At 29.9% G+C, this 13,351-nt stretch overlaps 1 protein-coding gene across 4 annotated transcripts in view; it reads right to left on the bottom strand.

Annotated features, from left to right (window-relative positions):
* Positions 1–13,351, bottom strand: part of Unc-13-4a (BAI1 associated protein 3) — a 66,516-nt gene that overhangs the window by 11,309 nt on the left and 41,856 nt on the right. For all 4 annotated transcript variants that reach the window (XM_070311941.1, XM_070311937.1, XM_070311940.1 and 1 more), the window contains exons 4-16: positions 7,362–7,533; positions 6,003–6,170; positions 5,811–5,877; positions 5,438–5,627; positions 3,300–3,446; positions 3,137–3,181; positions 2,772–2,928; positions 2,222–2,422; positions 1,714–1,872; positions 1,426–1,595; positions 1,161–1,268; positions 756–905; positions 273–324 (exon numbers count right to left, since the gene is read on the bottom strand). In XM_070311941.1, coding sequence (XP_070168042.1) covers positions 273–324; positions 756–905; positions 1,161–1,268; positions 1,426–1,595; positions 1,714–1,872; positions 2,222–2,422; positions 2,772–2,928; positions 3,137–3,181; positions 3,300–3,446; positions 5,438–5,627; positions 5,811–5,877; positions 6,003–6,170; positions 7,362–7,533 — 1,786 coding nt within the window. The remainder of the gene's footprint in view (positions 1–272; positions 325–755; positions 906–1,160; positions 1,269–1,425; positions 1,596–1,713; positions 1,873–2,221; positions 2,423–2,771; positions 2,929–3,136; positions 3,182–3,299; positions 3,447–5,437; positions 5,628–5,810; positions 5,878–6,002; positions 6,171–7,361; positions 7,534–13,351) is intronic.

Genomic DNA, 13,351 nt, shown 5'->3' with positions numbered 1-13,351 from the left:
ACATTCGTTGTTGAATCTGGACGGCTCTGAAAAGAATTTATCAAGATGATATTTTTTTTTAATCTCGCACGATCGACGTCTCGAATAAAGCGTTTAAGCCAAACATAGCACATCCAGCTTAACGACACAGTGAATAAAAAATAATGATGTGTTATGCGACAGTGTGTCTTTGACGCGATATATTGTTGCGAAATCACAAATGAAAACCTATCATTAAAGTATCTTTTATGATCTGTTCACGAGAAATGTTTCTCTGCCACTTGTGTTCTTACCAGCTTTTCCAGTTGCTTGTAAACTGCTGAGAAATATGGCACACCATTCGTACTAAAACACAGATTTAATATATCATAGACGAATGTAAAAAAATTATGCAAATATTTTTAATTTACGTCAAAAAGATAATATTTTTATAAAAATGCTCATAAATTATAAATATTATAATAATTAATTTAACAATTCTGCAATATTTATTTTATAATAATAATTTTACCAAAACGTTGCAATTAACGTCCAAATTCGTGGAATAATACTGCTGTTTAATATCGCTAAAAATGTTGTGTATGTTAAAGATGAAAGTAACAATAAAAAATAATTGAATAATTTTGTACTTTCTTATACTTATTGATAAAATTCTTCATACGTATAAATATTAAATATTTTTTAAATATATTTTGAATATATTATTTATCATCATATATTTTTAAATCTTTATGTCGACTAATTCGTCTCTCGAAGCAAATTTAAGAGAAACTTACCCTTCAAAGAGACTGTTGTAATATAAAAGTCCCTGTTCCAAATCAACCAATAATGCGGTTACCAAATTCGTAAAATCTTGTAAGACTCGATCGATATCCTGATCGGGTTCCTGATCATGGCACATGGTCTGTTGCCTGGTATCTTCGTACCTGTAAAATTCAGAACAACCTCGATAAAAGTTTCAATATTTATTTTACGTTTCATGTTTTTTTTTTTTATCTTTTTTCTATAGCTATTTGCTAGTTTTGCATAGCTATTTTTTATTGTACATTCGTCCGTTGCGTAATTTTATCTCAGAGTTTATGTACAATTGATTATAAAACGGTTGTAAAAGAAACTAAAATAAGAAAAAAGTTTTATTCGAATAAAATTTATTATTTTACATTGTAATAAAACCAATTTACCATTCGAGAGTTCCCTTTCTAAGGGCAGTAATAATCTCTCCTCGGATTTCCTTGTTAAAAGGACAGCAAGTTCGAAAAGCCTTCATATTCGAGAGAAGTCCCAGACATCTAAACGACAACAACAGTTACTTGTATTATTATACATATTAATTACTCATTTAAATATATCAAAATTATAATTAATTCTTCAAGTAAGGATTGAATTAAGGATCGAAGAACATGTTTATCCTTATTTTTCTAATGTTATTCTAAAAAATAAATTTACCTAAGCAGGTTATCCAGTTTCGATATAGTCGGTCTATGTAGAGGTGGATAAAGTACGCGATGCTGTCTGATTTTTTTTAAAGATATCTCTAAGAAATCATTAAAGGAATCTGCCAGGCACTGTTCCGCATCGCGTGAAAGAGTTTCAGTATGCCATCGACTGTCAAGTTCCTAAGTTTGAAAGATATTATTTAAAAATTGTTATAGTCATTTGATGGTTTCATACATTAATGCAACATGCTCGCGTATAAGATGATGAAATATAAGTTAATTCCGTTCTTGAAGTTACCTGAAGAAGACGATGGAGCGTTCGTGGATCAACGGCGTGTTGCCGGGAACTCGCCACCCATCTTATCAAAGCTTGCTGCAATTCAGTGACGTCACCTTGCACCGCGTGTTGATGTAAAATTGTGAGTGCGGTTTGCGACAGTTCTCCAGTAAAGTCTTCCTGGAGAACACGCCAGTGCGTATAAAACACGTTTGATTAAAACAATCCTTAAATTATGAACAATTAAATAGCAATAAAATACAACATGTATAATTTTTACACTCTCGCTTTAGCACTTTATTTAATGTCTTGAGAGGAACTGCGTGTTTAATTACTTATCTAGTTTCTTTTAGAATTTTATGACAACACCTAGCTCTCTCCCTCCCTCTCTATATTATGTGTTTAATAAATATGGAGATGCACGATACGGTATATTATATCGTGTAAAATTTGTGCCGCCATTATGTGCAATGTATGACATAAATACGGCTATTACATGAGACAGTCTGTGTTAGATGATTACACATACCCCTTGTTTGTTCATTTCATGATTAAGGAAAACTGTGTACAGTCTCTCCTGTTGTCTCAATTCACCCCAATTATCCTCCTCGGAACCACGGTCCTCTCTCGTCGACAACCATAATTTCAGTCTGATTCTACCTTGTATATTACTCCTTTGCGTCCGTGCCTCTAATTTGTACCATTGGTCCACTCCAGTACTCGGAATATCCTGTATAAAGATGATGTGTATTAACATGTCTATTCTATTTAATATTTTCGACATTTTAGTATTTTTGTACTATATAGCTTGTATAATTATTAAGTATTTGTTATATTATTAAGATATTAATCAAAGGATAGTTTTAAAAAATCCAGAAAATTATTCAAAAATAATTGCTGGTTTTATTAAAAAGATCTTTTCGAAATAATTGATTTTGATAATTTAATAAATATTTTCAATCGGTGTATCTAAAGTTTGCAAATATCAATTTCCAAATTGATAAATTTACGATTCCAGTCTATTTATTGTTGAAGTTTGCTAAATTTAATAATAAATTCATCATAAATTAAACAATTACCACTAGAGAGATGTTTACACAGCCTAGAAAGTCGTCCTGACTTCCAGATCTAGCGCTCTGCGCGATTTGCTTGAAAAATCGCCCGAGCCCTTTCACGCCTCGTACCTCGTTGAGTTTGATTACCGCATCGAACACCGAGGACTCGTCGTCGTGGTCCCTGAAATCGATTTTGCAAAGTCTTTATTCTATCGAAGAGAATTTTATACATTCACGTATAATCTCTATCCAGATAATAGTTAAGATTGATTATTTTCTTGACTAATTTAATTTTTTTCAATCAATTTTAAGATAACATTAACAGAATTTTACTTTCTTTGATATCGACTTTTTAGAAATTTATATTGCATGCATTTATACAAACTCACCATATGTCCAGATGAAGAATGTCCGTGTTGATGTCGTCGATGTCGCTAAAAGAGAAATCAATGGACGATTATGTACTACTACACAGATTTGTATTACTTAGGTTAATAAAGGATCGTCATTGTGAGCACCAATTAAGGGGCAGGCCCCAAAGTTTGCGCTTACAAACGAAACTTCTCGTTCCATCGCGGGCTCAACGTGTGCGGCTTCACCGATGTAGCTCGTATAAACTTCGCGGGTAAAGCACCGCTCAAGGATTCGCGGTGTTCCCGTCTGCTGCTGTGTTCCTTGCGCTTAAACGAAAGCCTGAAACTGATTTTGAATAAGCGATTAACCAATCATCATCATTCCATCATAAATGCCCTAAATTTCCAATTGTTTTCTTATATTCGCAGTGATCTCTAATTATTAAACACTTTTATTTAATTTTTCCAGCGCCGACTTAGCTCTTCCGAAACAGCTCATCAGGAAGCAAAGCGCATAGTAATTAATCATTAGCAATAAATTAAAAAGCAAACTTAAGAAAGATTAATAATAAACTTATCATCTAGCACTTGTGATCTTAAAGTTCACGTGTAATAAATAAATTTTTAATTGTTGCACTCTCAGAAATAACATTGCGCTTTCATATAAATACCTTCTTTTTTACATACGTAAAAAACTTTAAACCGCGTTGCAATTACGTCGTGTAACATCATGATGTTGTACTAATTGAGAAACTTTCAAAATTATACACGAATCCATATTTAGAATATTGCAACCATTAATCTAAGATTTTAATGGAAATTGACAAATATTGTATCGTCATTGATGATAACGTAGGATCTCGAATTTTTTTCTTACAAAGCTTCCAGGTGCTCGATGCCAATGTGCAGCATGATATCCTAGCTCTCGAATCCGGATGGGATTCTGTGCGACTGACAAAGCGCGTGCAACTCGCTGCAGCCCGTGATATACTGTTGTCGTCGTATTAATCATTTTACTTATACCACCAGGTGGCGAATGAAATAATGTGGAATAAACAGGAAAATGAGTTTGCTCTCTCAATGCTCTCGTCCACTCCCCACCCGGAGAACGATGCTCGCCACCCGTACAACTTGCACCCGGCGCAATCCATTGTCTATCGCATTGCATTGTCGCAAATGTCGGAGTTAGCGCATAAATGCATATATCATCGCGAATACGTAATATGTTAGAGATCGGCGCTTGTTTAGTTTTATAAAATCTTCCATTATTCCAAAAATGTAACGGATGTAACACTTTATATATAAATACCTTATTGGAAAAGGATCTGATATACGTGTATGTTACTTGTTCGTGAAAGATGTACAATATATTTATACTTGTGCGTGGATCTATAGATTCAACATAATAAATTTATTACAATTTATATATTAACAAGAAATCTATAAAGAATTTTAGTTTAAATATGATTATATTTTAAGTATGATTATAATATAAAGAACGTTACACAAATAATAAATAATATATTATGTAATAATATAAATTATATATAATTTAAAAAAGAAATTACTTAATTTTCTACAAATATTTAATTTGTCACAATGCTCACATATTCTTAAATCCATAAGAGCAAAATCTTACAAATACATAGATTTTCAATTTTTATTTATAAATCCATAGATCCACGTAATAATTGTTATTCGTAAAAAAATCTTTAACATTTCTTAATTTTCTTAATGTAAGGCCCGCTTCATTCTTTCAATTAAGCCTTACTCTCTATGACATTAATCGCTATCCTCAGGTGCGCACTTATCTTAAGTAGCACGCCGTCAATGTTTCATCGCGCGGGTGATTACAGTAGACGTACCACAATATTTTATAATAAATGACATTTAAAATAATACATTAACACAACACACATGATTAATATCAATTGAATCATTATTAACAATAATAGATAATAATATCTTTCAAGGTAGAAGATAATTCAAAGGGAGCAATTGAATTCTATAATACTTGTATAATTTCTGCGAGAAATAAAGGATACAACTTTTTAGCCGTAAACAGAAACACTTTTATTTAAAACGATTAACACACACAATATCTATCATCAGACTAGAGTAAAAATGTGCTAAATGTTGTAGGCTAAAAGGTGATAAGGTTTTATCAATAACTTTTATCAGAACTGGATTTATCAATAATAATAAAATTGTCAAAAAAGATATGACAAGTGTAGAAACTATATTAATTATCTTACAAAACGTTTGCACATATTTACGCTACGCTTGATATAAGAGTTCGATCGATCGTCTTTCTCGCGCTTTCGCCCATCGACTTACCTATGGTGTTTCCGAAGCTTCTCGTGATGCGAGTTTTCGTTGTCACCACCGTCTGACAAGGCGCGAGTCGCTTGTCTCGGAGATGCCGGGGGTGTATGCGGCGAATGCGCCGTTAAATTCGTTTGGGGGCTCAACGGTGCACCTGCATTGCCAGGCTGTATTCCCAGCATACAGTAAGGATCGCTGAATCCTGAGGAGAGTAGCAGTAATCTTTTTGATATAAAAAATGTTTTACGATGACTTCACACGAATTACAAATCTTCCATTTTATTCTTATCCCAAATTTACAGAAAATAAAAATTTCAATATTTCTTGATAATATTTCGATCGCTCTTAAAATTCGAAAGATATTCGTGGAATGTAATGCACTTACCGTTAACGTCCTTTGCCTCAAGTCCATCGGCTTCGATTACCACCACGCTTAACACAACGATAGGTGGCTGCAACGGTAAGTAAGTTTAATTTCATATACGTAGTACAATATTATAGTATTTTAGCAATATATTCTTCGCGATGAGAAACGACGCAGCGCTTTTGAGAGTAAAATCAATAAAAATCGGTATACCTTTTCTTCCGAGGCAATATTAAGATATCGTCGATGCTGATCCGGGGGGACTCCGAAAGCTTCTTGGGCGTATCGATATAAATCCTCCTTGTAATGTGCGTATTGTCCTGTACTGGCGCCTACCGTATTAGCAATCGTGTAAAGGACTTCTATGTACAATTGCTCTATCTGAAAAATGCATCAGTACCTTTATACATACCTTTACACCACTTATACTTTTGAACAAAAATTATAAACTGATTTCCGTATGTAATTAATACATTTATATGAAAAAAATTGATACTTATTAATTAAAACTTAAAAATATACATTTTTTTCTCAAATTTTTTTATAACATTTAAAATCTATCTTTCACAAAATATTGAAAAAGTATAGAATAATAATTGTTGAATAATAATTGTTAATATAAATTGCGGTAACTGATTTTTGTTATTTATAAAAAAAAAAAAGGTTCTCAACAATTTCGAAGTAAATAAAACTCTTTTAGTGACTAATTACATTATTTATTTAATTTATTTAGAAATTATATCTCAGAGAATTTGACTCGAAAATTTCCTTGCAAACTCGCAGACTTTTTAGAAACATTATTTATTTATAAATGTTTTTCTGTTTAAATACTTTTTTTATTTTGGCCAAAAATTTGCGGGACAACAGTACGAAAAATTCTACAGATATCTTGATATCCACATCTCATCAGAGAGATAGCACACTTTCAATAGATACATTCATAAACTTATTATAAATTCCGACATGTAGATCTATAAATTGATAAATCCATAGAGCCACAGATATCTATAAATATGTATAAAAAATTATATATTATATAAAATAATTATATATTCATATATTAAAATATATTATATGTACATATTAATATGTATATATAAAATTTACAATATCTATTATTTGTTTTCTTTTTGCGCAGAGCAAAACAAAGATATATACAAGGCTTATTTCCATAACTTTTCAAATTTATTAACGCAAAAGTTTGCATATTTATTACTAAATGTTTAATGCTCTGTCTGTATAAATTTAAATTTATTATTATTTCCACATAAATATATGTAAATTTTTAACATTATTTGAATAACACGTTTTTATTAAATATATAATTGTGCGAACCAACAAATATATAATAAGCAAGGAATTACATGATTACATTTGAAATTGGAATTTTAAAACTTGAAATTCGAAAACTTGAATTCTGGTCTCCACGAGAAATATCTGGCAGTTTAACGTCATGTATTTTTATAGTAAAATAAATAAAAATTGTGCATTTCACAAAATTTTGTTTCACAAAAAAAAAACAAAAGCAAATAAACGAATATAAATAAATACGATAAAGCAGGCAATACTGACTTCTTTTTTGCTAAGCCGATATGGATGCGAAGTTGAAATGGAGTCTCTGGACGGCTGTGGCGGTTCTTTCGCTCTTGCTTCCACTTCCTGAAGAACAACGAGTCTCCGATTCTCTTGCTTCCAGGATAACGCAGTAAAACTTTCGAAGAAGGATCCATCTGTCTCTTGAACACTACGTAATTGATAATTATATTTAATAATACTAATAATTTTTTGCAAATTATAACGCAGTATAAACTCGTTTAAGTGAGAATACTGGCGGATAACTTGGTGTGCGAACTTATTATTGTTAAATTTTACTAACAAATGTGCATTAAAAATGTATATTTTGGATAGCTTTTTGGTCCATCTTCAGCATGGATGTAAATGTGTAAAAATAAAATTGAAATTTTTAAATTTGACACGCACACAACATTTGTTATTGCAGTCAAATTTCAAATTAAAATTAATAATAAAAAAGGAAAGCTCACACTAAAACCCGTGTAGAATCTGTACAAATTAGTGGATAACATGCAAATCGCCACACATATATCGTCGGTGGTTTACACACAGTATAAATCTTTTTAAAATCCCAATTTAATTTTTACATATTCATATCCATGTTAAAGATACTAAAAAACGATTCGAAATGTATATTTTTAATACATATTTGTTAATAAAATTTAACAACAATAAGTTCGCGCATCAATACCCTCACCTTGGCTCTTGTCTACAGTATTCCCATTTAATTGTTTGTATTCTGAGTCTGTTGCTATTAATGTCATGTTATTAAAGATTATATATTACAGACTCGTTTGTTATATAATAAAAAAGAAATTATGATTTCGAACATTATATAATATCAATAATATATAATATAAAGTTTATGATGATTTCTTTTAATTAAATAATTAAATATTATATTTTGTAAGACTTATTGTGGTGTGTCTCTCGCTATCTTAAAACATTTCTATTTGTGCAAACATTTCGATTGCGGATACATACAAAAATATCAAATTAATAATTATAAATAGATTTTAATAACCGTATGCACATTTTCGCATCTGTTATATTTACCAATAAACATGGCCACATTCATAAGCTAATTTGAATTTAATTTTGTTATTGATTGATCACGTAAATATATGTTATTTACGTATAAAAACATTTTCAAATAATAGATGTCAATCCCTCGTAATAAAATAAATTATTTGTTTCTACCATTTTTGCGTTGTTGTGTATGGTACATATTTATGATAATCAAATCTATACAATATCTTTTACCTTTAAATGTTTGATAGCGTAAGGAAATCGCGGGAACCGACTAAAATTTGTGATATATTAATGAATGTAGAGTATGCAATTTGCGTTCGTAAATAACACCTATTACCGTACTTCACACATCAGCTTATTAGGCCAACGATTTTTTCACCATCGCGTGAGCACCCAGTTTCGCAATCTTGCGAAACTATCGATCGCTTATTGAGGTTGTCTCTGAGTTGGAATTTTAACATGACGTATGCACGTTTTAAACAAAAACGATAATTAATCATATTTGTTTTTTAATGTTTACTCTGTCTAATATTAATTTATACATTTTCGTATATAAAAAAAAAATGCTTTTGTTAAATATAAGATTGTAATTTGTAATGACAGAATTTTATTAAAATTTTAATATAAATTATTATATATTATACATTTATACAATTTATTTCTTATTTATAATATCTATATGATACGATAAAACATGCATTGTAACATACATATCGAATAATCATATAAGTGTCTACATGTATTGTAGATAATACTTCAAGGAACAAGTAAAAAGAATAATTAGTATGTTATTTTGGCTACTAGCCAGTTTTGGCTCCGGTTTATCACAAAATAATGTTTCTCGTTAAAGAGAGCTTAATTATTTAAATCAAGATGTTCGGTTTGAAAAATGCAGTATCAACGGAGAGATATTGTTAAACAGCTTGATGGCGCAAACCTATAACTGTACCAAGGTGATAGAGATTTTGGTATTTCGCAAGAATATATTCTATGCACGATCACTCGGAATTAAACTTGCAGCGCACGAAGCGTACTTGTTGTTAGTTTCCTCTATACGCTGTATAGAGGACAGAGACCAAAAGTTCTTCCGCGTAAATATCTCATGGTTACACGAAGACTTTCTGAAATCTTTAATTTGAGACTCTATTCATTCTGTAATTTTCTTTGCTCATAATATATAACAAAATTTATGTTCTTCTTGCATAAAGAATAACTTATGTAATGTATAATATATTATTATAGAGCTTTATACTAGAGCGTGTTACTTTTCCCGTTTATTAATTTTATTAATTTATGCTTAATATTAATTCCCGCCTCGACAAGTTGCAATCAATTCTTTCTGTAAACGAGTTCAAGTCATTGGAGATATCGCAATGAGAAATCTTATCTTACACTGAGTTATATTTCAAAGCCTTTATGGCAAGAAAACCAAGCATAGAAAGTGCTCTGGGTATAAAAGCTATATTTTATAAAACTTGAACTGTGTACGCGTCATTTACATAATGCACAACATTGACAAAATTCCCTTTTACAGCTTGCATCAATCATGAATCAACGTATAATCTCCAAGCGATTTCAATAGTTTCTATCTTAATGTTTTTAATATTTTGATGTTTTTATAATCATATCGAAGAGTGACAATATCGATTGGATAGCTCTGTCCATTGCCGATTCAACTTTTAATTAAGTAAATGATTTAGCGATGCATTTAGATAACCCGTTTCGCGTTGCGGCTTAATTGCGATGTAAAAAAGTGTGCAGCTTTCCATTTCCGTAATTATTACGACTAGACATGAGAAATTCAGGATTACGTAACTCGCGCTAATTTCACTTCGCCAGCTTTATAAAAAATATTTCTCTCAAAAGTCGCACATGCATGTGATCTAAATCGAAGGGCAAATGTATGCATTGACAGATATGTTTTTGGTTTCTACTAATTGGAAGTAATAACAGTAATTTCTCCAATTTCTCCCCTTGAACTTTATATTATTTGTAATATTATTTAACTGAGATTAAAAATTATATTTTCTATTTTTTCAGGATAAGCTTTATTTTTTTACTTAATTTTAATTATTTTTACATATAACCGTAATAATGTTATGTATTTCAGAACAGAGTTATATAAAAATGCTTTAGTTTTATATTTTCTTTTATCTAAATAAATTTATATCAACTAATTTTTTGTAATTGAGTTTTTTTCTATAACAGAAATTGAATAACTAATTATTGTTCTTCTAAACAATTTTTAAGATAAGATGTTTTAGTAGCACTAATGTTAAAAATACATTAAATATTTATCAAAATAAAAAAGTTTATTGAGACTCAATTGATAAATTATGTTTTGTTATCTGTTTCCTTCCATTTCCGATGTCCGATAAATTCAGTTGACGTATCGACATCAAAACGACTGTTAGTTGGAATGGCAAGTACATATAATTAATACGTGTAACTAATCATCTTCCTCATTTCAATTCGACTGTTACGCCATTAATATATCCTATTTAATCGACTTGAAATTCATATCATTCGCAATATTTGTAAGATTTTTTTAATGCCAAAAATATAAGATCGTAGCAAAATGGTGGGCGTAGGAACTAAATCAAGGATACAAAGGCGTGTCTCTGAGAAGAAACAAAAAGGACAATAATGCTCTTACTGCTGGCTTTTTACAGAGAAATAGTGAACGCATGTAAAGAGAGCTGTTCACGATGAGAGAAAAAAAGTACTGCGGAGGAACACAACAAGCCGTAGGCATCTTTCTAATGAAAACCGAAAGAACATTGACGACATTCTTCTCATCGTCATTCTAACGTTGAAAGCACGCTCGCTGCGCTGTGAATAGTAATTCAATCGACTTTCCATTGGACCTTTAGCACTCAATTTTCAAAGGCTTGCTTCGTAAATCAGGATCCTTTAATTAAGGTGGAAAACGTAAGCAATTTTCTTAATATCATTAGATGTACGCATTGTTCTATACCTTTTTATATATTATTACAATTTATGTTTTTCTTTCTTTTTCATTTTTAGAAGATATTTAAATTATTGAATGTAACCGAAAGCAAATTTTTCAATTTGTTTACTTCTAAGAAAGAATTCTTTGAATCTATAACTCTCCCAATAAATAGGATATACGAGTAGTATATTTCAATATTTATTATTTTATTATATTATCTATGTTCCTATAATTCAATATTTATAATTTTATTATATTATCTATATTCACACAAATACACATAATTGTGTATTCATTTTTTCCCAAAAACTAATCAATACTGACTATGATAAAATATTCTGCCCAATAAAATACTCGCTTTTATGTTTTCTTTTTTGCTCTATTATTTAAATAAGTTCACATCATGTGCGGTAATTAAATTTTGCGTGTCGTATAATATTTTCAAAGCTGACATAATTTATTTGATTACTTGTAATTTGTTTAATTGTTATTTAACGACTTCTTAGCAGCGTGCTGCAAAGTTACGTTAGACGGTTTTCTTAAGATTAATCGTGCGGCGATAAGCGGAGGTAAAACCGAGCGATAAGATTCTTACTGGGCGATAAATTTAAAATAAAACAGGTTGCACGAACGTTTCTATATTTCGTTGCTGTAACAATTTATTGGCTTTACAAAAGTAACTATAATAGTTTCACTGTCAATTATATTATTAAATTAGTTAATTATATAAATTACTTACAATTTTATAAATTTATGTATAACGAAAAACTTTTAAAAGCTGAGTTATAAATACTTTTTGCGATTGATTAAAAAGACGATTATTTAATACAATACTAGTAATTAATAAATTTATGTAATATATATATATATATATATATAAATTTCAGCAATTTTTCAGCAAATAAATTAATAAATATGACTCACACTAGTTTGTATAAATACATCAATTTTTTAATTTATACAAGTGATTTTGAATATATGCGCGTGCAATTTAAAATAAACTTTATAAATTATTATTTAATTAATTTTCAGTTTGTTTATTTATGTAATATTTGTCTACGATATGAGTGTATAGTGAAAAAAAAGAAAAAAAAAACTTATTGTGAAAAAAGCAAATCAGCAAAAGCGTTAGTTTCAAAATTGCATATCCTTTTATTTTAACACCTTTATATGCTAAATAAGAATTTTCTTATAATAAATTAGCTTTCGGTCGGATGCACTAGTACACACTGGTGCACACATTAAAGGTTATCGTACAAAAATTTACAATATAAGGATAAATAATTAAAATATTAAGATAATTATAATAACACGAGTTATTATTATTATTTGTACTTAAGAATAATATAAATAACTTCTAGTATTAATTATTTTATTTCTTTAATTATTTATGCTATTATCAATTTGCGTACAATTATCTTTATATATATAATATATATGCATCAGTGCGCATTAGTGCATCCAACCGAATTCGCTATTAATAACTCCATACAAAAGCGGCGCTTCTTTTATTGCATAAAACGTTTTGAAATAGCTTGCCTAAGGAACATCTTCCGGGATTCAACTCGTAAGAGAACATGGTTATTTTATACTCTCTATAGAGATTCTCCTAAAGCTTCGAAATTGTTCATTCGAGTGAAGTATGTTACCTCTTGGGTGGCTTCATTGTTGGTTTTTTTTATTTTTTTATTTTCAGTATTCGCACGTATTGTCTCCTTTTTCAAGAGATCAAAATACTCGAGTTGTTCCATGAAAACTAGTCATTGGACAGAAAATGCGTCATTAATATAGAATATTTTAGTTTTAAGTATCATTTTTGTCTTTTAATTACATAGAACTTTATGCATAAAAAACAATATAAGCAAGTTCGCATAATTTATTCTAAAGCGAAAAAAACATTCGCTTAAACAAAGGATAACCGTTGATTACTCGTCGCGTTTTCTCTCATTAAAAATTCACATAATAGAATCTACTTCATTGAAGTATAATCGCAAAGTTTACAGAT

This window comes from Polyergus mexicanus, unplaced genomic scaffold (assembly GCF_030449975.1).
Source record: "Polyergus mexicanus isolate NDT 795.1 unplaced genomic scaffold, iyPolMexi1.0 SCAF_21, whole genome shotgun sequence".
NCBI classification, from domain to species: domain Eukaryota; kingdom Metazoa; phylum Arthropoda; class Insecta; order Hymenoptera; family Formicidae; genus Polyergus; species Polyergus mexicanus.
This window is presented reverse-complemented; position numbering and strand designations above follow the sequence as displayed.